The sequence below is a fragment of the Taeniopygia guttata genome, chromosome 2, assembly GCF_048771995.1.
Source record: "Taeniopygia guttata chromosome 2, bTaeGut7.mat, whole genome shotgun sequence".
In the NCBI taxonomy this organism is placed as follows: domain Eukaryota; kingdom Metazoa; phylum Chordata; class Aves; order Passeriformes; family Estrildidae; genus Taeniopygia; species Taeniopygia guttata.
The window spans coordinates 583,142-603,989 of record NC_133026.1 but is presented as its reverse complement, the minus strand read 5'-3'; the positions used below and the strand labels follow the sequence as shown (position 1 = coordinate 603,989).

Here is a 20,848-nt window from a genome sequence, read left to right as displayed (position 1 = left end):
CCCAAAAATTCCAAACAGCCCCAAAAACCCCAAACAGCCCCGAGCACCGCGGGGCGCCCGGCCCACGACCCCAAAAACTCCCGTGTCACTGTCCCGTGTCACTCTCCCCATGTCACACCCCCGTGTCCCTCTCCCCGCCCCGTGTCCCTCTCCCCCGCGGGCTCACCGCGACACGCGTGGCTGTGGCAGCTCTGGCTCTGCAGGGCGGGGCCGGGACACGCGTGGGTCCCGCAGCTCCGGCGGCGCCACCGCTCTCCCCCCCCGCACCGAGCGCTGCAGCCGCCCCACGGCCCCCACGGCGACCACCGGCCCCGCGTGGGCTCCGTGCCCCGGGTGGGCTCCGTGCCCCGCGTGGGCTCCGTGTCCCGCGTGGGCTCCCTGCCCCGGGTGGGCTCTGTGCCCCGCGTGGGCTCCGTGCCCCGCGTGGGCTCCGTGTCCCGGGTGGGCTCCGTGCCCCACGGCGGCTCCGTGCCCCACGGCTGCCATGCGGACTCCGGGGTCTCCGTGCCCCCCGCGGGCTCTGGGGACAGACGGACACGGGGCTCGTGGGTCCGCAGTGCCCCTCGGGGGTCCCGGGGGGTCCCGGGGGTCCCGGCACGTACCGGGTCCGCAGAGTTCGGGACAGCCCCGAACCTCCCGTGGGGTCCCGGTGCACGGGGCAGCGCCCTCGGCGGCCGCGGGGTTGGTGGGGGACCTGTGGGGAGGGGGAGGTGGGGCAGGACCCCCGTTATGGGGCAGGACCCCCCGTTATGGGGCAGGACCCCCGTTATGGGGCGGGACCCCCGTTATGGGGCAGGACCCCCGCTATGGGTCAGACCCCCCGCTATGGGGCAGACCCCCCGCTATGGGTCAGACCCCCCCGTTATGGGGCAGACGCCCCGCTATGGGGCAGGACCCCCCGCTATGGGGCAGGACCCCCCGTTATGGGGCAGGACCCCCGCTATGGGGCAGGACCCCCCGCTATGGGGCAGGACCCCCGTTATGGGGCAGGACCCCCGTTATGGGGCAGGACCCCCCGTTATGGGGCAGACGCCCCGCTATGGGGCAGGACCCTCACCTGAAGCGCTGCCGGGTCCCGGTGCCGCAGTCACAGCGGGTCCAGGGGGTCCAGCGCGACCACCCGCAGGATTCGGGGGGGCCCCGATTCCCGGGGACCCCCATCAGCCCCACAGGGACCCCGCAGGCGCTGGAGAGAGGTGGGGGGCTGCTCCAAACCCTGGGGAGCCCCTCGGAGCCCCCAGAGCTCAGGGGCCCCGTTCTCTGGGGTTTGGGGTGCAGATGGGTTTGGGGTGCAGATGGGTTTGGGGTGCAGATGGGTTTGGGGTGCAGCGGGTGTCACGGCGCGGGTGGGATTTGGGGTACGGGGGTGTCGGGGTTACTGGGTTGGGGTACAGGGGGGTTTTGGGGTACCCGGGCTCGACGCAGCCGCTCCCCTGCAGGACCAGCCCGGGCCGGCAGCGGCAGCCTGGGGGGGGGGGGGGCGGCTCAGGGGGGCTTCAGCCCCTGTACCCCTCCCGACGCCCCCTAAATCCTTCCCCCCCAGACTGTTCCGTGCCCCCCAAGTTCCCGCACCCTCCCTAAGTTCCCCCCAAGCCCCCTCAGCCCCCTCCACGCCCCTCCAGGTTCCCAGGTCCTCCCACGCCCCCCAAATCCCCCTGTGCCCCCCACCAGCCCTACCCAAGTCACCCCCCCCGAGACCCTCCCAAGACCCCCCTCCCCCCGTGTCCCCCCAAATCCCCCCGACCTTCCTCGCAGCCCCCCGGGCACGAGCTGTTCCCACTCAGGTCCGCGCAGGTCGGGGGGCAGGGGGGGGACCCCCAGATCCTCGCATCCCCCAGGGGGGACCAGCAGCATTTGGGGGGCGCAGGCTGGGGGAGACACGGGGGGTCAGCGGGGGGTGAAATTTGGGGGGGCAGGGGGGTCAGGGATGGGGGTCAGGGATGGGGGAGGCCATTGGAGCAGTCAGGGATGGGGGGGTGGGGGGATTTAGGGGATTTAGGGGATTTTAGGGGGTCGGGGTGAGCACGGGGGGGTTTGGGAGCTCGGGGGTCCGGGGGGATTTAGGGAGGGGCAGCGGGGGCACTTAGGGCGGGAGGAACAAGGTTGGGGGGTGTCCCCGGTGCCCCCCGTACCTGGGGGGTCCCCGCAGGGCCGCAGGTTGCAGGGTCGGCTCTGCAGAGCCCCTCCCTCGCACGGCCGCCCCCCGTTTTTTGGGGGGGGGTCGCTGCAGCTGCGGCGGCGGCTCCGGTGTCCCCCCCCGCACGGGGCGTCGCAGGCGCTCCACGACCCCCAGGGCGCCCACCCACCCGCGACTGGGGGGGCACGGGGCGGTCAGGGGGGTCCGCACCCCCACACCGCCCCAGGGACACCCCCTCACCCAAGTACGGGGGGTGCGGACCCCCCTGACCGCCCCTAACCCGGAGTCCCCCATCGGGGACCCCTCCGGGACCCCCGAGTGGGCAGCGACCCCCCCACGCTTGGGGACCCCAAACCCCGACCCCCCGCCCCCTGAGGATGCCCCCGGCCCGGGGAGGGGGTCCCGCTCCCGGGGGGTCCCCAGGCTCTGGGGGTCCCAAAAGGAAATGGGGGTCACTCCCCCCCACGCAGAGGGGTCCCACCCCGCGCTGGGGTCCCGGCCCTGCCGGGGGTCCCCACCCCGCGGGGCTCGGGGGGTTCGGGGGGTTCGGGGGTTCGGGGGTACCTGGGCAGGCTCGCAGGAAGCAGACGCGGCTGTCGGTGTCGGGGGGGTGGGCGCAGCCCCCCTCGGGCGGGGTCTCCCCCCGGCGCCGCAGAGCGACCCCCACCCCGCAGGAGCGGCTGCAGGACCCCCACTCCCCCCAGGGTGGGGGGACGCAGCCTGGGGGACACGGGGGGGGGGGCAGAGTGACCCGCGTGTTTTGGGGACCCCCCCTGCAGCCCCCCACCCCCGGTGTTCCCGATTTTGGACCCCGCAGGGTGACCCCCGTGTTTTGGGGAGCCTCCAGTCCCGGGGGGCCGTTCCGGGGGGGCCTTTCCCCCCCACCTCCCGGGACCCCCTCACCTGGGGGTGTCGCGGGGGGGACCCCCGTGGGAGCCCACGAGGACAGCGCGGGGAGTTGGGGGGGCTCGCGGGGGGTCGCGGAGCCTCCGGGGGCTCTCGGGGTGTCCTCGCGTGGGGTCGCGGTTCCGGGGGGCTCCGGGGGGGTCTCGGCGCTCCTGAGCCCCTCGGGCCCGGCCGTGGGGCTGGAGGGGGCACAGTGAGGCAGAGGGGGCAGCAGGGGACCCCCTTCCCGCTTTGCGGACCCCCAAATCCCGGTGCTCCGCCGCGCCCCTCTCGTACCGGGGGCTGCCGGTGGCTCCGGTGGGCGCGGGGGGGGACAGCGCTGTCGTGGTCGCGGGCGGCGTGGCCGTGGCGTTGTCACCTGCGGCGGGCGCGGACACGGCGGTGACGGGCACCGGGGGATGGGGGTCACCTCCCCCGGACCCCCGGGACCCCCGGGACACCCCACTCACCCGCGGGGCCGCAGGTGCAGCAGGAGCCGCCGTCCCCTTCCCGCAGCACGCGGCCCGGGGGACATCCGGAGCGGCGCAGGGGACAGTAGGGCGCGCAGCGGACGGTGCCACCGGGCAGGCACTGGCACACCCGGCACGGACCCCCGCGCCACCGCTCCCCGGGGCTGCGCCACCGGCCGCGCTCCCGGCAGCGCGGGCACGGCGCCGTGCGGCACCTGCGGGCGGCACCGTCACACCCCGGGCCGCCCCCGGCCCCCCGGTGCCCGCCCCGGTGCCACCCCGGTGCCCGCCCCGGTGCCCGGTGCCCGCTGACCGTCGCGCCTTGCGGTAGATGCCGCGGCAGGGCCGCCCCGCGCCGCGCCGCGCCGGGTCCGAGGGGCTGCGGAACGACCACTGCACGCCGGGGGTCCCGCAGCCGCCCGTACACTCCCCCCACGGTGACCACGACGACCACCCGCAGTCCACTGAGGGGGACACCGGGTCAGCCGGGACCCCCGGGAACCGCCGCGGGCACCCCTCGGGGACGGCGGGGACCGGGACCCACCTGAGCAGCCGGCGTGGGGGCGGCAGTGCCGCAGCTGCCCCTCCAGGCAGGTGCACAGGCGACAACCGAGCGGCACCGGCGCTCCCGGCGGGTACCGGCGCCCCCCGGCCCGGCACGGGCACCGCGGCGGCCGCACGCACCGCGCGGGCCCCGCGCCCGCCTCGGGGGCGTCCAGCACCTGCCCCGCCGGGCACCAGCACCCTGGGGACAGCGGGCGGGTCAGGGGGTGCCCCGCGCTCCGGGGAGCCCCCCAAAGCCCCCCGTGCCCCCCTCACCTGCGCGGCAGGGCGGGGGTCGCGGGCAGGGCACGGCGGCCGCCAGGTCGGCGCAGGAGGCGGGGCAGGGGGCGCAGGGCAGGGGGCGCAGCCCCTCCGCGCACCCCGAGGCGTTGGGGCAGCCCCCCGGGGCACAGGGGGCTGCGGGCAGGGGTCAGAGGCGGAGACCACCCGCCCCAGCAGCCCCCCGGAGCCCCCCACCGCAGCGGGAGCCAGCCGTGACCCCCCGCTCCCGTCCCACGGAGCCCCGAACCCCGAGGAGACCCCCCTCGCCGAGTGCCCCCCGCTCTGAGGCTCGTCTGACCCCCGAATGGAACCCATCGGGACCCCCCACCCCACTCCGAGCCCCCCGCCCCGTGGGTTTCCCTCGTCCCACGGGACCCACCCAGCGCCCCCAGACCCCCCGAGCCCCCCACCCACCCATCTCCAGGGCTCCGGGGGTCCCCCCGCGCAGCTCCTCGCAGGCGCGGCCGCCGTTCTGGGGGGGCCGGCACCCCCTCCTGCGCAGCCGGACCCCCCCGCAGCCCCCCGGGCAGTCGGACCAGGGCCCCCACGGGCCCCACGCGCCGTCCACTGCGGGTGGGGGGCGAGTTAAGGGGGCTCAGAACCCCCAAACCCTCGGGCTGTGGGGTCCCCAAACGCCCCCGAGCAGCCTGAACCGTGGGGACCCCCAAATCCCTCAGGTACCCCATGAGACCCCCAACTCCCCCGCGGTGCCCCCAGGCCCCCGTCACTTCACTGGGCAGACGTGGCACTATCGGGGCTGTCCCCGGCACCCCAACAGCCCCCGGCACCCCAACACCCCCCGAGCCCCCCGAGCCCCGGGACCCCAACACCCCCGGCACCCCAACACCCCCCGGCACCCCAATACCCCCGGCACCCCAATACCCCCGGGACCCCCGCGCTCACCCGGGCAGGCCCGGTGGAAGCAGGGTCTCTCCTGCTGGCTCTGCCCCCGAGCCCCCCGAGCCCCCCGAGCCCCGGGACCCCCGGGACCCCCGGGACCCCCGGGACCCCCGCGCTCACCCGGGCAGGCCCGGTGGAAGCAGGGTCTCTCCTGCCGGCTCTGCCCCCGGCAGCCCCGCAGCAGGCCGGGGTGACGCTGGTGACACCCCCGGGCGCGGCGCTGCCCCCCGGGCCCGCAGGGGCGGCTGCAGGACCCCCAGGGCCCCCAGGACCCCCAGAGGCCGCAGCCCCGCTCGTCCCCGGCCGAGGCGCAGTCCCGCAGCCCGTCACACACCTGCGGGACACGGCGGGGACAGCGGCGGGGACCGGGGGACACGGCGGGGACACCGGCGGGGAGGCGGGGGACACTAAAGTGGCACTGAAAGGGACTCTGGGACACCGGGGTGACACCGGGAGGGGGTGAGGGGAGTCAGGGACACCGGGAGGCGGGGGCGAGAGGGGCCAGGGGACAGCGGGGGTGGCACCGGGAGGGACAGGGGACAGCGGGGGTGGCACCGGGAGGGACAGGGGACAGCTGGGTGTCCCCCGCAATGGGTCGGGGACACGCTGGGGGTGACAGCAGGAGGGATCGGGGACACCGCCCCTCGGGCCCCGTTACCTCCTGGAAGGTGACACACTCCCCGTCCCCGCAGTCGAACTCCGCGCAGGGACCCCGCGGGCTGCTCCCGGGGCCGGGGGGCTCTGGGGGGACACGGGGACTCTGAGGGGTCCCCGGGGCACAGAGGGGACTCGGGGGGTCCCGGGGGGTGTGGCTGGGGGGCACCCACGGCCGAGCCCTCCCCGGTGGGATCCGTCCCCGCTGAGTTTCCCGTCCCCTCCCCGGGGGCACCCCCAGGCCCGCCCCCCCAAATGTCCCCAGAGAGGGATGCCGGGGGTCTCACCGCAGAGCTGGGGGCTCTCGTCGGCGCTGTCGCGACAGTCGGGGACGCCGTCGCAGAGGCGGTGAGGGGGGACACAGGCGGGGGCGCAGGGGCCGTGCCCGGGGGCGCAGGGGGGGGCGCAGGGCAGGTGGCCGGGGGCGCACGGGGGGTCGCAGCCGCTCTCGTCGCTGCCATCGGGACAGTCGCTGTCGCCATCGCAGCGCCACCCCCGCGGGACGCAGCCGCCGCTGTCGCAGCGCAGGGACCGGGGCGGGCAGGGCGCTGCCGGGGCGGTGACAGTGGCGGGGACAGTGACAGTGGCGGTGTCGGCGATAGCGTCAGTGTCACTGACAGTGGCAGTGCTCGCCACAGTGACGATGGCGCTGCCGGTGACCGCGATGGCAGTGTCGGCGGTGACAGCGTCGGCGACAATGCCGGTGACATCGGCGACAATGTCGGTGATATCAGTGACAGTGGCGGTGACAGCGGTGACATCGGTGACAGTGTCGGTGACATCGGTGACAGCGGCGACAGTGTCAGTGACAGCGGCGACAGCGGCGATATCGGTGACAGTAGCGGTGCCATCGGTGCCATCGGTGACAGCGGTGACAGCGGTGACAGCGGCGGTGATATCGGTGACAGTGGCGATGACATCGGTGACAGTGTCGGTGCCATCGGTGCCAGCGGTGCCAGGTGCCAGCGGCGCGGGGGGCAGTGCCACCGCGCAGCCCGCCGGGCTCTCGTCCCACCCGTCGCGACAGTCGCGGGCACCGTCGCACACGGCGGCCTCGGGCACGCAGGAACCGTCGGGGCAGGGGACGGTGCCGGGGGCGCAGGTGGCCCGCGCTGGGGACGCGGGGACAGCGGTGACACCGCCGCCGCGGGGCAGTGGTGTCCCAAGGGGGGTCCCAGAGGCGTGAGGGGCTCACGGGGTGGGGTCCCCAAAGGGGCGATGCCGGGTGGGGGTCCCGGGGGGGGGGGAGTCTCTCGGGGTGGATCGGGGTGGTCCCCAGGTTGTGGGGGGGGTCTCGCGGGGTGGTCCCAGCGCAGAGGGGTCCCGGGTTGGTCCCAGGGTGAAGGGTCCCGGGTGGGGGTACCCGGCGGGCCGGTACTGGGGGGTCCCGGGGGGGTCCCGGGGGGGTCCCGGCGCGGCTGTCCCCCCGCGGCCCTCACCGGGGCAGTTGGCCTCGTCGGCGCCGTCGGGGCAGTGGCGGTGACCGTCGCAGAGAGCGGCGGGGGGCTGGCAGCCGCCCCCCGGGCACGGCAGGTGCCCCTCGGGGCAGCCACAGCCGCTCTCGTCGCTCCCGTCCCCGCAGTCGTCGCGGCCGTCGCAGCGGTGGCCGTAGGGGACACACCGGCCCCCCCCGCACCGGAACTGCCCCGGCCCGCACCGGGGGGCGCAGCCTGCGGGGACGGGACCCCCGGGTGGGCACGGACATCCCGGGCTGGGGTATGGCACCGCACGGGGCACTTGGGGGTCTCTGCTGCCCGGGGAGTCCCGAGCGGCGCCATCCCCGCGACCCCCAGAGGCCAAGGGGGGCACAGACCCCCAATACTGGGGGGCTCAGGGACCCTCAGTGTGGGGCACAGACCACCAATGTTGGGGGGCTCAGGGACCCCACTGAGGGGCACAGATCCCCAATGTTGGGGGGCTCAGGGACCCTCAGTGTGGGACACAGACCCCCAATATTGGGGGGCTCAGGGACCCCACTGAGGGGCACAGATACCCAGGGCTGGAGGGCTCAGGGACCCTCAGTGTGAGGCAGTGACCCCCAGTGTTGGGGGGCTCAGGGACCCCACTGAGGAGCACAGTCCCCCAATGTTGGGGGGCTCAGGGACCCCACTGAGGGGCACAGACCCCCAATGTTGGGGGGCTCAGGGACTCTCAATGTGGGGCACAGACCCCCAATGTTGGGGGGCTCAGGGACCCCACTGAGGTGCACAGCCCCCCAATGTTGGGGGGGCTCAGGGACCCTCAATGTGGGGCACAGAGCCCCAATGTTGGGGGGCTCAGGGACCCTCAGTGAGGGGCACAGACTCCCAATATTGGGGGGCTCAGAGACCCCACTAAGGGGCACACACCTCAAGGCCTGCAGGGCTCTCCAGTTCCCCAGGACCCCAAAACTCCCTGCAGCCCCCCACTCCCAGGACCCCCGACCCCCCGTGCTCACTCACCCGCCTCGTCCGAGTCGTCCCCGGGGGGACAATCGAGGCGGCCGTCGCAGAGCCGGGCGGGGGGCAGGCAGCGACCCCCGGCACAGGCGAAGTCGGGGGGCGCGCAGACCCGGCCCGGGCACCCCACCTCGTCCCATCCGTCGGGGCAGTGGGTGACACCGTCGCAGCGCGCCCCCCAGGGCAGGCAGCGCCCCCCGGGGCAGCGCGGCTGCTGGGGGGCGCACGGGGGGTCGCACAGCTCGTCCGAGCCGTCCCCGCAGTCGTCCTCGTTGTCGCAGAGCCAAGCCCCCGGTACGCAGAGCCCCCCGGCCCGGCAGCGGAACTCCCCCGGGGCACAGCCCGGGGCGGCGGGACACGGGGACGGGCTCGGGGGGCACCGCCAGCGCCCCTCCAGGCACGTGCTGCGGGCGGGACACGGACGGGACTGACATGGACCGGGGGCTGCCGGTCCCGGTGTGCCCCTGGCCCGGTGTCCCGGTGTGCCCCTGGCCCGGTGTCCCGGTGTGCCCCTGGCCCGGTGTCCCGGTGTGCCCCTGGCCCGGTGTCCCGGTGTGCCCCTGGCCCGGTGTGCCCCTGGCCCGGTGTCCCGGTGTGCCCCTGGCCCGGTGTCCCGGTGTGCCCCTGGCCCGGTGTGCTGGCGGCCGGGGGTCCCCGTGTCCCAAATCCCACTGTCCCCGTGTCCCAAATCCCACTGTCCCCGTGTCCCAAATCCCACTGTCCTGGGATCCCAATATCCCATTTCCCCGGTGTCCCGGTGTCCCCACATCCCGGTGTCCCGGTCTCACAGTGTCCCAGTGTCCCCACATCCCGGTGTCCCAGTGCCCCAATGTCCCGGTGTCCCCACATCCCGGCGCCCCAGTGTCCCGATTTCCCTACGTCCTGGTCTCCCATGTCCCCACACCCCGGTGTCCCGGTCTCTCAGTGTCCCGGTGTCCCCACATCCCGGTGTCCCCATGCCTTGGTCTCTCAGTGTCCCCACATCCCGATATCCCCATGCCTTGTTCTCTCAGTGTCCCGGTGTCCCGGTGTCCTGGTGTCCCCACACCCCGCTGTCCCGGTGTCCCCACACCCCGGTGTCCCGCTGTCCCGGTGTCCCGGTGTCCCCACACCCCGCTGTCCCGCTGTCCCGCTGTCCCGGTGTCCCGGTGTCCCCACACCCCGCTGTCCCGCTGTCCCGCTGTCCCGGTGTCCCGGTGTCCCCACACCCCGCTGTCCCGGTCTCTCAGTGTCCCGGTGTCCCCACACCCCGCTGTCCCGGCCCCGCACACCGCGGCCGGGCTCCCAGTATCCCCCAGTGCCTCACCAGTTGCTGCACCCTTGGGTGACGGTGGCGCCGGCCGGGAAGGCGAAGCCGTCCCAAAAGCAGGGGCAGGCGGGGGGCTCCACGCACAGCCCGTCTGGGGGGGCACAGGGGGCACCGTCACCCCCCGGGCACCCCCAGACCCCCCCAGGCACCCCAAAGCCCCCCCAGCCCCCCCCAGGCACCCCAAAGCCCCCCCAGCCCCCCCCAGGCACCCCCAAAGCCCCCCCAGTCCCCCCCAAAGCCCCCAAAGCCCCCCCAGGCACCCCCAAAGCCCCCCCAGGCACCCCCCGGTCCCCCCCAGCTCCCCCCAGGCACCCCAAAGCCCCCCCAAAGCCCCCCCAGGCACCCCCAAAGCCCCCCAGCTCCCCCCCAGGCACCCCCAAAGCCCCCCCAGGCACCCCCCGGTCCCCCCCAGCTCCCCCCAGGCACCCCAAAGCCCCCCCAAAGCCCCCCCAGGCACCCCCAAAGCCCCCCAGCTCCCCCCCAGGCACCCCCAAAGCCCCCCCAGGCACCCCCAGGCACCCCCAAAGCCGCCCCAGCTCCTCCCCAGGCACCCCCAGAGCCCCCCCAGGCACCCCCAAAGCCCCCCCAGTCCCCCCCAGGCACCCCCAAAGCCCCCCCAGCCCCCCCAGGCCCCCCAGGCACCCCTCACCGTGCAGGACCCGCCCGGGGGGGCAGAAGCACCCCTCGAGGCACCCCAGGGCCCCGCAGAGCTCGGGGGGGTCCCGGCCGAGGTCGCGGCAGGTGGGGGGGCAGGGGGGGCCGCAGGGGCTGTACTCCTGCCCCCCCTCGCACTGCAGGGCTGCGGAGATTGGGGGGTTAGGGGGGCTGGGACCCCCCACTGCACAGCCTGGGACCCCCAAACACCACCGAGGCGCTCGCCCCCCTCATCCCACAGCCCCACGGGGGACCCCCCTGTGCCTTGGCCCCCGTGGGGGCTCCTGCACCCCCAGACCCACTGCCCGGCCCCCCGTGTCCTCGGCTCCCCCCGGGCCTCCTGTGCTCTCCTGAGCCCCCCCAGACTCAGGGCACAGCCCCGGACCCTCCAGCGCGGGGGCAGGATGGGACCCCCCCGTGCCCCCCAGACCCCACACTCCCGGTACCCCCAGCCCCCCGGACTCCCGGTACCCCTGTGCCCCCCGGCCCCCGGACTCCCGGTACCACTGTGCCCCCCAGACCCCCAGACCCCCGTGCCCCCCGTGTCCCCCGTGTCCCCCAGCCCCCCGTACTCCTGGTACCCCCCCTGTGCCTCCCAGCCCCCCGTGCCCCCCGGACTCTCCGTGTCCCCCAGTCCCCCATACCCCCTGTACCCCCCCTGTGCCCCCCAGCTCCCCGGACTCCCGGTACCCCCGTGCCCCCCAGCCCCCCGCTACCCTCCCTGTGCTCCCCAGCCCCCCGTGCCCCCCGTACTCCCGGTACCCCTGTGTTCCCCAGCCCCCCAGACCCCCGTGCCCCCCGGTACCCCCGGTCGCTCCCGGTTCCTCGGCACCCCCCGGTCCCTCCCGGTTTCCCGGTACCCCGGTCCCTCCCAGTTCCCCGACACCCCCTGGTACCCCTGCAGTCCCCCGGCATCCCCCGGCATCCCCCGGTACCCCCGGTACCCCGGTCGCTCCCGGTTCCCCGACACCCCCCGGTACCCCTGGTCGCCCCCAGAGCCCCCCGGGTCCTCCGGTACCCCGGTCACTCCCAGTTCCCCGGCACCCCTCGGTACCCCCGGTCGCTCCCGATTCCCCGGTACCCCCGGTCCCCCGGTACCCCGGAGCCCCGGCGGACTCACGGCACAGCCCCTGGCTCCGCCAGCGCAGGGCTCTCCCCCGCCGGCCGCACTCCTCGGCGTACGCGGCGAGGGCCGTGCACAGACACTCGCAGTCCCCGCCGCTGTCACACCTGGGGCACACGCGTGGGACCGGGCCCACACCGGGACCCACCCGGGGCTCGGGGACCCCCCGCGCCCCCAACTCACCCGCAGGCGTCGAACAGGCACCACTCGTAGAAGCGCTGGGGGGGCACCAGCTCGTGGCAGGGGGCGAAGAGCTGATGGCGCAGGACCCCGCAGCGACCCCGCGCCCAGGCCGAGCGCTGGGGGCTGTCCTGGGGGGGACACCCGTCAGACCCCGCGTGTCCCCTCATTGTCCCCGGTCAGCGAACTCAGGAGATCGCAGCGGTGCCGGGGGGACACTGCCCGGGGAGTTCAGCCGAGTCTAAGGCCCCTCCTCATCCTCCTCCCTCTGGGGTTTGGCACCGTCACTGTCCCGTGTTCTTCTGTAACCCCCAACGTCCCCCTGTGCCAGCTCTTGTGTCCTGCAGTGTCCCCTTGCCAGCTCCCTGTGTCCCCCTGCCAGCTCCCCGTGTCCCCTTGCCAGCTCCCCGTGTCCCCTTGCCAGCTCCTTGTGTCCCCCAGTGTCCTCCTGCCAGCTCCCTGTGTCCCCCTGCCAGCTCCCCGTGTCCCCCTGCCAGCTCCCTGTGTCCCCCCGTGTCCCCCTGCCAGCTCCCCGTGTCCCCCTGTCTATGCCCCGTGTCCCCCTGCCAGCTCCCCGTGTCCCCCTGTCTATGCCCCGTGTCCCCCTGCCAGCTCCCTGTGTCCCCCCGTGTCCCCCCGTGTCCTCCGGTGTCCCCCGGTGTCCCCCTGCCAGCTCCCCGTGTCCCCCCGTGCCCCCCGTCCCCCCCTGTCCCCCCGTGTCCCCCCATGTCCCCCGTGTCCCCCCCTGTCCCCCCGTGTCCCCCGTGTCCCCCCGTGTCCCCCCCTGTCCCCCGTGTCCCCCCGTGTCCCCCCGTGTCCCCCGTGTCCCCGTGTCCCCCGTGTCCCCCGTGTCCCCCCTGTCCCCCGTGTCCGGTACCTCGCAGGGGTGCGGGCGGTGGCCCTCGGCCTCGGGGCAGAGGGGGCTGAGCCTCCAGGAGTCCCCGAAGATCTCGGGGGTGGCCTCGAGGGCCCCGTCCCGGTTCCCGAAATCGTTCTCGGCGTCGCCGTCGAAGTTACCGCAGAGCCCGGCCAGGCGGCCACGCAGCCGCGGGGACACCCGCACGTACACGCGTGTCCCTGTGGGCACCGGGCTGCCAGCGCTGCCACCCGTGTCCCCCCGTGTCCCCCCGTGTCCCCCCGTGTCTCACCTCCGTCCCACAGCACGGCCACCCCCGTGTCCCCCGTGTCCCCCCGTGTCCCCCCGTGTCCCCCCGTGTCCCCGCGTGTCCTCACCTCCGTCCCACAGCACGGCCACCCCCGTGTCCCCCCGTGTCCCCCCGTGTCCCCCCGTGTCCCCGCGTGTCCTCACCTCCGTCCCACAGCACGGCCACCCCCACGCGCGTCAGGAGCAGCAGGAAGAGCCCCGCGCGCTGCAGCGTCAGCCCCGACCCCCCGAACACCTTCGGGGGTCGCACGGCCACCCCGTTCACTGTCACCTCTCGCCCTGCCGGTGCCCACCGAGGGTCACCCCCGCGTGTCCCTTACGTGTCCCCCCACATCCCCCACCCGGCCGCGACGGGGCTGGGGTGTCACTGTGGGTCACCCCGCTGTGGGTCACCCCGCTGTGGATCACCCCGCCACTGCTCCGTGTCCCTCTGTGTCCCCCCGTGACCTCCCGTGTCCCCCGTGTCCCCGTGTCCCCCGTGTCCCCGTGTCCCCGTGTCCCCGTGTGCCCCGTGTCCCCTCACTCCGCAGCATGTGCACCCCGTGTCCCCGTGTCCCCCGTGTCCCCCATGTCCCCGTGTCCCTGCCCCCCGTGTCCCCCGTGTCCCCTCACCCCGCAGCATGTGCACTCCGTGTCCCCCGTGCCGCCCGTGTCCCCGTGTCCCCCGTGTCCCCTCACTCCGCAGCATGTGCACCCCGTGTCCCCCGTGCCGCCCGTGTCCCCGTGTCCCCCGTGTCCCCTCACCCCGCAGCATGTGCACCACGGTGTCCCCGTGTCCCCCGTGTCCCCCGTGTCCCCGTGCCCCCCGTGTCCCCATGTCCCCGTGTCCCCCGTGTCCCCGTGTCCCCTCACCCCGCAGCATGTGCACCACGGTGTCCCCGTGTCCCCCGTGTCCTCTCCATGTCCCCCGTGTCCCCGTGTCCCCGTGTCCCCGTGTCCCCCGTGTCCCCGTGTCCCCCGTCTCCCCCGTGTCCCCGTGTCCCCCGTGTCCCCATGTCCCCGTGTCCCCGTGTCCCCGTGTCCCGTGTCCCCGTGTCCCCTCACCCCGCAGCATGTGCACCACGGTGTTGCCCATGGCCACCACCACGGACTTGGTGCAGGTGACACCGGTGGCCCCGCAGGGGACGTTCTCGGCGGTGACAGCGAAGAGCCCGCTGGCCTCCCGCGCCAGCAGGTACTCGCAGTCCCCCGCGAAGGTGAAGGCGCGGCCATCGAAGGTGACATAGTGCGGGTCCCCCGTGGCCACGCAGACCCCCGCGCACTCCTGGCGCCCGCAGTGCCACCGCTGTCCCTGGCACACGCTGCGGGGACAGGCTCGGTGCCACCGCGGGGGCTGCGGGTGTCCCCGAGGGCCCGGCGGGGGTCTGGGGGCGTCCGGGGGTCCCACCAGGTGTTGCAGTCGCGGGCGATGGTGGCGTTGGGCGGGTACAGCTGCCCGCCGTGGTGACAGGGACACTGGTCCGGTGGCACGCAGCGCCCGTCCTGCCGCCAGACCGCGGTGAGGGGGATCGGGGGGTCCCCCATCCCCACCCTACCCCCACCCCCATCCCCCCGGGGGTCACCCACCAGGAACAGCGTCCCGGGGGGACAGACGCAGCCGTCGGCGGGGCCGCCGCAGGTACCGGCGGGCTCGGCGGGGTCGCAGCGGCGCAGGCAGGAGCCCGGGGCGTGCCGCAGCCCCGGGGGACAGCGCGGCCCGGGGGGACACGGGCCGGGGGCGCAGCGCCACGACCCCCCTGCGCACACGCTGCGGGGAGCGGGAGGGGTCCCCGTCCGTCTGAGAACCCCAACTCCAGAACCCAAATCCCGCCCGACCCCCCGGGGTCCCCACCCCCATCCCCAGCACCCTCCGAGCCCCCCTCATGGGGTGCCCCAAGCTCCAGCCCCCACATTCCGCTGAGACCCCCATGCCGCGGTCCCCGTGTCCCCATCCCCGCCCCTCACCCCCCAAATCCCTCTCAGACCCCACAACGGGGTCCCTGCACCCCATTCTCATCTCCCAGCACCCAAATCCCTCTGAGACCCCACAACGGGGTCCCTGCACCCCCATTCCCACCCCTCACCCCCCAAATCCCTCTGAGACCCCACAACGGGGTTCCTGCACCCCCATTCCCACCCCTCACCCCCCAAATCCCTCTGAAACCCCACAACGGGGTTCCTGCACCCCCATTCTCATCTCCCAGCACCCAAATCCCGCTGGTCCCCTGCCCCCCATCCCCCGGGGGACCCCATCCCACTGAGGGCCCCGCACTGGGGTCCCCCCGCTCCCCGGTTGTGCCGCGGCCCCATCGCTGTCCCCACGGTGGGACACGGGACGAAAGCCCCTCCGCCCCGCGGGGCGTCACACCGGGCCGGAGGGGTTTTCATCATGTGTCACCGCCACCGCCACCTTCTGCCGGGGTGACCCCATCCTGTGAGCACCCCAAACCTCCCCGCGACCCCCAAATCCCCCTGGACCCACCAGGCCTGGCAGCCGCGGCGGATGCGGGCACCGGGCGGGTACAGGCGGGCGCCGCGGGGACACGGGCAGGCGGCGGGGGGCACACACTGTCCCCCCTGGGCCAGCAGCAGCCCCGGGGGGCAGCGGCAGCCGGGGACGCAGAGGGTGTCCGGAGGGGGACAGTCACCGGCCCCGGGGGGCTCCGAGCAGGAACGGCCGCAGGGACCCCCACAGTCCCGGTACTGCTGCCCCCCGGGACACGGCTCCTCTGGGGGGACATGGGGGTCACCGGGCGGGCAGATGTCACCTCATCCCGTCCCCATGCCATCCCCATCCCGATACCAAACACATCCCGTCCCCATCCCATCCCCATCCCGATACCAAACACATCCCATCTCATCCCATCCCCATCCCATTCCCATCCCGATACCAAACACATCCCGTCTCATCCCACCCCCATTCCCATCTCATCCCTTCCCCATCCCAATTCCAATTCCCATCCCAATCCCCATCCCCATTCCCATGCCCCACACTTTCCCCACTCCCATTCCAATTCCTATTCCAATTCCCATCCCAATCCCCATTCACATCTCCATGCCCATCCTTATCCCCATCCCAATTCTCATCCCAATTCCAATTCCCATTCCAATTCCCATCCCCATTCCCATCCCCACCTCCATGCCCCTCCCTTTCCCCACTCCCGTTCCAATTCCTATTCCAATTCCCATCCCATCCCTATCCCAATTCCCCATCCCATCCCCATTCCAATACCAAACACATCCTGTCTCATCCCACCCCCATCCCCATCTCATCCCTTCCCCATCCCAATTCCAATTCTCATCCCAATTCCAATTCCCATCCCCATCCCCATCCCCATCCCCACCTCCATGCCCCTCCCTTTCCCCACTCCCATTCTAATTCCTATCCCAATTCCCATCCCATCCCTATCCCAATTCCCATCCCATCCCCATTCCCATCCCATTCCCATCCCAATTCCCATCCCTATCCCAATCCCAATTCCCATCCCATTCCCATCCCAATTCCCATCCCTATCCCTATCCCAATTCCCATCCCATTCCCATCCCCATTCCCATCCCATCCCCATTCCAATTCCCATCCCATTCCCATCCCCATTCCCATTCCCATCCCCACCTCCATGCCCCTCCCTTTCCCCACTCCCATTCCACCCCTATCCCCATTCCCATCCCATCCCCATCCCAATTCCCATCCCATCCCCATCCCAATTCCCATCCCACCCCTATCCCAATTCCCATCCTACTCCTATCCCAATTCCCATTCCCATCCCATCCCATCCCATCCCCATCCCCATCCCCATCCCCATTCCCATCCCATCCCCATCCCCATTCCCATCCCAATTCCCATCCCCATTCCCATCCCAATTCCCATCCCATCCCTATCCCGTTCCCATCCCATCCCATCCCATCCCATCCCATCCCCATCCCATCCCCATCCCAATTCCCATCCCATCCCCATTCCCATCCCATTCCCATCCCATCCCATTCCCACCCCACCCCTATCCCATCCCATCCCATCCCCATCCCCATTCCCGTCCCACCGCAGAGGCTCCGGTTCCTCCACTGCAGCTCCGTCCCCTCCCGGGCGCACTCTCGGCCGTAGGCGCCGAGCGCCGGGCAGAGACACCGTTCCCATTCCCGCTCCCATTCCCGGTCCCGGTCCCGGTCCCGGTCCCGGCAGGAACACACGTCCCAGCGGCACAGCTCCAGGAACGGCTCCGGGTCCACCACGCGGTGACACGGCTGTGCCGGGGGGGACATTGTCATTGTCACACCGCGTGGCCGTTCCCCCCGCCCCACGCGGGTGCTCACCTGGAAGGCCGGTCCCAGGAGCACGGCGCAGGCGGCCTCGGCGCGCTCCCGGTCCCCGGGGAAGGCGGCGCAGGGGTCGGGAGCACCGGGGCCCAGCGCCGGGCAGGCTCCGGCCGCCCGGAAGGCGTTGGCGAAGGCGGCGACCCCCGGCTCCACGTCCCCCTCCGGCGTCGTGAAATCGTCGCGCTGGTCCCCGTTAAAGGTCCCGCAGAGCCCCCGCACCTGCCCGGAGCAGGGCAGAGACTCACAGAGTCCCGCAGAGCCCCGCAGAGACCCGCAGAGCCCCGCAGAGTCCCGCAGAGTCCCGCAGAGCCCCGCAGAGCCCCACAGAGCCCCACAGAGCCCCGCAGAGCCTCACAGAGCCCCGCAGAGCCCCATCCCAGCGGCTCCCGGAGCCCCGCAGAGCCCCGCAGAGCCTCATAGAGCCCCACAGAACCTCATCCCAGCGGCTCCCGGAGCCCCGCAGAGCCCCGCAGAGTCCCGCAGAGCCCCATCCCACCGGCTCCGTCCCACCGGGCACCCCGCGGGTCCGTGTCCCCCTCACCGTGCCGGCCATGGCGGGCTGGAGGGTGATGAAGGTGTCGGGGGTCCCCAGCCCCCAGAGCAGGTGGGCCTCGGGCAGCTGCAGGTGCACGAAGGCCGAGGACGCGCGGCGGATGCTCAGCCCGGCGCCGGAGAAGGGCAGCGTCACCTCCCGCCCGGCCACTGTCACCTCCCCTGGGGGCGACAGCAGTGGCTCCGTGCGGCGGCCACCGGGACGGGTCCCACCGCCGCGGGGACACCGGGGACAGGCGATGGAGGGGCTCCCGCCGCCACGGAGATTTGGGGACGGGCACTGGGATGTCACCCACCGCCGCGGGGACTCGGGGATGGGCACTGGGATGTCACCCACCGCCGCGGGGACAGGGGGGACGGGCACTGGGATGTCACCCACCGCCGCGGGGACAGGGGGGACAGGCACTGGGATGTCACCCGCCGCCGCGGGGACTCGGGGATGGGCACTGGGATGTCACCCGCCGCCGCGGAGATTTGGGGACGCGCACTGGGATGTCACCCGCCGCCACGGGGATTCGGGGACGGGCACTGGGATGTCACCCGCTGCCGCGGGGACAGGGGGGACGGGCACTGGGATGTCACCCGCCGCCGCGGGGACTCGGGGACGGGCACTGGGATGTCACCCGCCGCCGCGGGGACAGGGGGGATGGGTACGGGGATGTCACCCGCCGCCGCAGGGACAGCGGGGACAGGCACAGGGACTCTGCCGCAACAGCACCGGGGTGTGGGGATGATCCCGGTCCCGGTCCCGGTCCCGGTCCCGTGTCACCTGTGCCGTGGAGCCGGGCCGTGGTGCGGCCGGTGGTGACGGTGAGGCTGCGGCGACAGTCGCGGGGCCGGTGGCTGTCACACGGCTCGTGCTCGGCGGTGATCAGCAGCCGCCCCGCCACCACGTCCTGGGGGCAGAGACACGGTGACACCCCGCGGCCACCACGGCCACCGCCCCATCACCGCCCCGCCGCCCCTCGGCCACCCGCGCTGTCCCCCGTGTCCCCTCACCTCCACCAGGGTGTGGGCGCACGGGGCCGGCAGCGAGAAGCGGCGGCGGTCGAAGGTGACAAAGTGACGCCCCCCCAGCACCGCGCACTCGGCCGGGCACCGCTGCTGCTCACAGCGCCAGCGGCCACCCTCGCACGTGCTGGGGACACCGGGGACACCGGGACACCGGTCAGCGGGGGGGGGACACTGCCGGCACCGCGGGGTAACGCGGGGACACCGGGGACACCGGTCAGTGGGGAGGAACACTGCCGGCACCGCGGGGTAACGCGGGGACACCGGGGACACCGGGACAACGGTCAGCGGGGGGGAGACACTGCCGGCACCGCGGGGTAATGCGGGGACACCGGGGACACCGGGGACACCGGTCAGCGGGGGGGGACACTGCCAGCACCGCGGGGACACCGGGGACACCGGGACACCGGTCAGCAAGGGGGGACACTGCCGGCACCGCGGGGTAACGCGGGGACACCGGGGACACGGGGGACACCGGGACACCGGGACACCGGTCAGCGGGGGGGGACACCGCCGGCACCGCGGGGTAATGCGGGGACACCGCCGGGGACTCCGGGATGGGGGACACCGGGACAGTAGGGGACGTCACAGGGAAGCTGGGATGAAGGGGGACACCCTACAGGGACCCCGGGGTGAGGGGACATCACGGAGGACACGAGGAGTGGAGGGGGGCACACCCCAAAGGGGACCCCGGGGCTGCCCAGGGGTGCGGGGTCCCCCCCAGCGGGTGCCAGCCCGGCGCCACCGCTGTCGCCGCGGTGCCACCCACCAGCGGTTGCAGCGCTGGCGGATGCTCTGGCCGGGCTCGTAGCGCTGCCGCCGGTGGTGGCAGGGGCAGGCGGCCGGGGGGACACAGCTGTCCCCGTCGCGGGCCAGCCCCGGGCCGCACTCGCAGCCGCCGTGGCAGTGGCGGTGGCAGGAGCCCGGCTCGGCGCTGCCCGCGGTGGCACAGGTGACCGGGCACAGGGACACGCAGTCGGAGAAGCGCTGCCCCGCGTGGCAGCGGCGCTCTGCGGACGGGCGACAGCGCGGTGGCACCGGTGGCACGGCGGGGAGGGGACAGAGGGGACAGAGGGGACAGCCCGGTTCCTACCGCAGAGGCCGGGGTGGCGCCAGGGGACATCGAGCTGGCGGCGGGAGCACTCCCGGGCATAGGCGGCGAAGGTGGCGCAGGCGGCGGGGGGCGGGGGACCGGGGGGTGGCAGGGGACCGGGGGGTGGCAGGGGACCGGGGGGTGACAGAGGATCAGGGGGTGACACGTCCCCACACAGCAGTGCCACACACGCTGCATAGAACCCGCTGGGGTCCACCTGGCGGGTGGGGGGAGCAGCAGTGAGAGTCCTCCAAGACTCCCCAAAAGACCCCAGAACATCCCTCCGGATGAACCCCCTGGAGTTTCCCAGACCTTCCAGGACTCCCGGAGTCCCCAGGATACCCCAGGACCCCCCGGGATCTTACAGAACCCCCCAGGACGTTCCAAGACTCCCCAGGACCCTCTGGAACCCCCTGGAACCCTCCCGATCTCCCCAGAGGGCCCTGGGGGTCCCCAGCACATCCCCAAACAACTCTGGGATCCCCCGGAACCGCCAGGAGCCTCCCGGGACAGCCCTGGGAGCACACGGGGACCCCCCCGAGACCCCCAGGGACCCCCCAAGCCCCCGGGGCCACTGACCTCGCCGTGGCACTGCTGGAAGGGCTGTGCCAGCAGCCGCCCGCACGTGGCCACCGCCGCTGCCACCTCACCTGGGCCACACCTGGTGCCACCCTCCGGCACGTCCCTGCACGGGGGCTGAGGCGGGGGTCCCTCAGCGCGGGGCTGACCCCCGGGGACCCCCAGACGGGCACCAGGTACCAGCCCGGCCCCTCAGGTACCTCCGTGCCAGCCGCGGGCACCTTCCAGGCGTTGCCGAAGGCGGCGGCGACAGCAGCGATGTCCCCGTCGGGGCGCACGAAGTCGTCTGGGGGGACAGGGAGGGTGGGGCGCGTGGGGTGTCCCCTGTCCCCCCAGGTGGGGCGGGGGCGGCGCTGCCCGCGTGGGACTCACCCGCGGGGTCGTCGGTGTAGGTGCCGCAGAGCCCCCAAGTGCCACCGCGCAGTTCGGGCTCCGCTGTCACCGTCACCGCCAGCTCCGTGTCCCAGGCCACCCGCACGCCCAGGCCGCTGGCCACGGCCACCCAGTCACCCGGCCAGGTGACACCGAGCCCTGCGCGAGGGCAGGGGACAGGGATGCTGGTGGCAGCTGGCTGCTCGCCGTG

The 20,848-nt window shown here is 73.8% G+C and overlaps 1 protein-coding gene across 1 annotated transcript in view; it reads right to left on the bottom strand.

Annotated features, from left to right (window-relative positions):
- LOC115494108 (SCO-spondin-like) overlaps positions 1–20,848 on the bottom strand; it is a 34,401-nt gene that overhangs the window by 10,078 nt on the left and 3,475 nt on the right. The window contains 36 exon segments of the mRNA XM_072925189.1: positions 167–694; positions 1,058–1,186; positions 1,363–1,465; positions 2,133–2,312; positions 2,702–2,817; positions 3,041–3,222; positions 3,274–3,401; positions 3,493–3,707; positions 3,806–3,956; positions 4,037–4,237; positions 4,312–4,452; positions 4,732–4,884; positions 5,338–5,551; positions 5,876–5,958; positions 6,159–6,983; positions 7,311–7,541; positions 8,313–8,713; positions 9,616–9,709; positions 10,268–10,417; positions 11,393–11,502; positions 11,579–11,706; positions 12,453–12,652; positions 12,885–13,019; positions 13,785–14,041; positions 14,128–14,222; positions 14,307–14,487; positions 15,202–15,448; positions 16,757–16,958; positions 17,028–17,249; positions 17,572–17,744; positions 18,352–18,478; positions 18,582–18,720; positions 19,363–19,603; positions 19,687–19,783; positions 20,337–20,551; positions 20,638–20,796. Coding sequence (XP_072781290.1) covers positions 167–694; positions 1,058–1,186; positions 1,363–1,465; positions 2,133–2,312; positions 2,702–2,817; positions 3,041–3,222; positions 3,274–3,401; positions 3,493–3,707; positions 3,806–3,956; positions 4,037–4,237; positions 4,312–4,452; positions 4,732–4,884; positions 5,338–5,551; positions 5,876–5,958; positions 6,159–6,983; positions 7,311–7,541; positions 8,313–8,713; positions 9,616–9,709; positions 10,268–10,417; positions 11,393–11,502; positions 11,579–11,706; positions 12,453–12,652; positions 12,885–13,019; positions 13,785–14,041; positions 14,128–14,222; positions 14,307–14,487; positions 15,202–15,448; positions 16,757–16,958; positions 17,028–17,249; positions 17,572–17,744; positions 18,352–18,478; positions 18,582–18,720; positions 19,363–19,603; positions 19,687–19,783; positions 20,337–20,551; positions 20,638–20,796 — 7,153 coding nt within the window.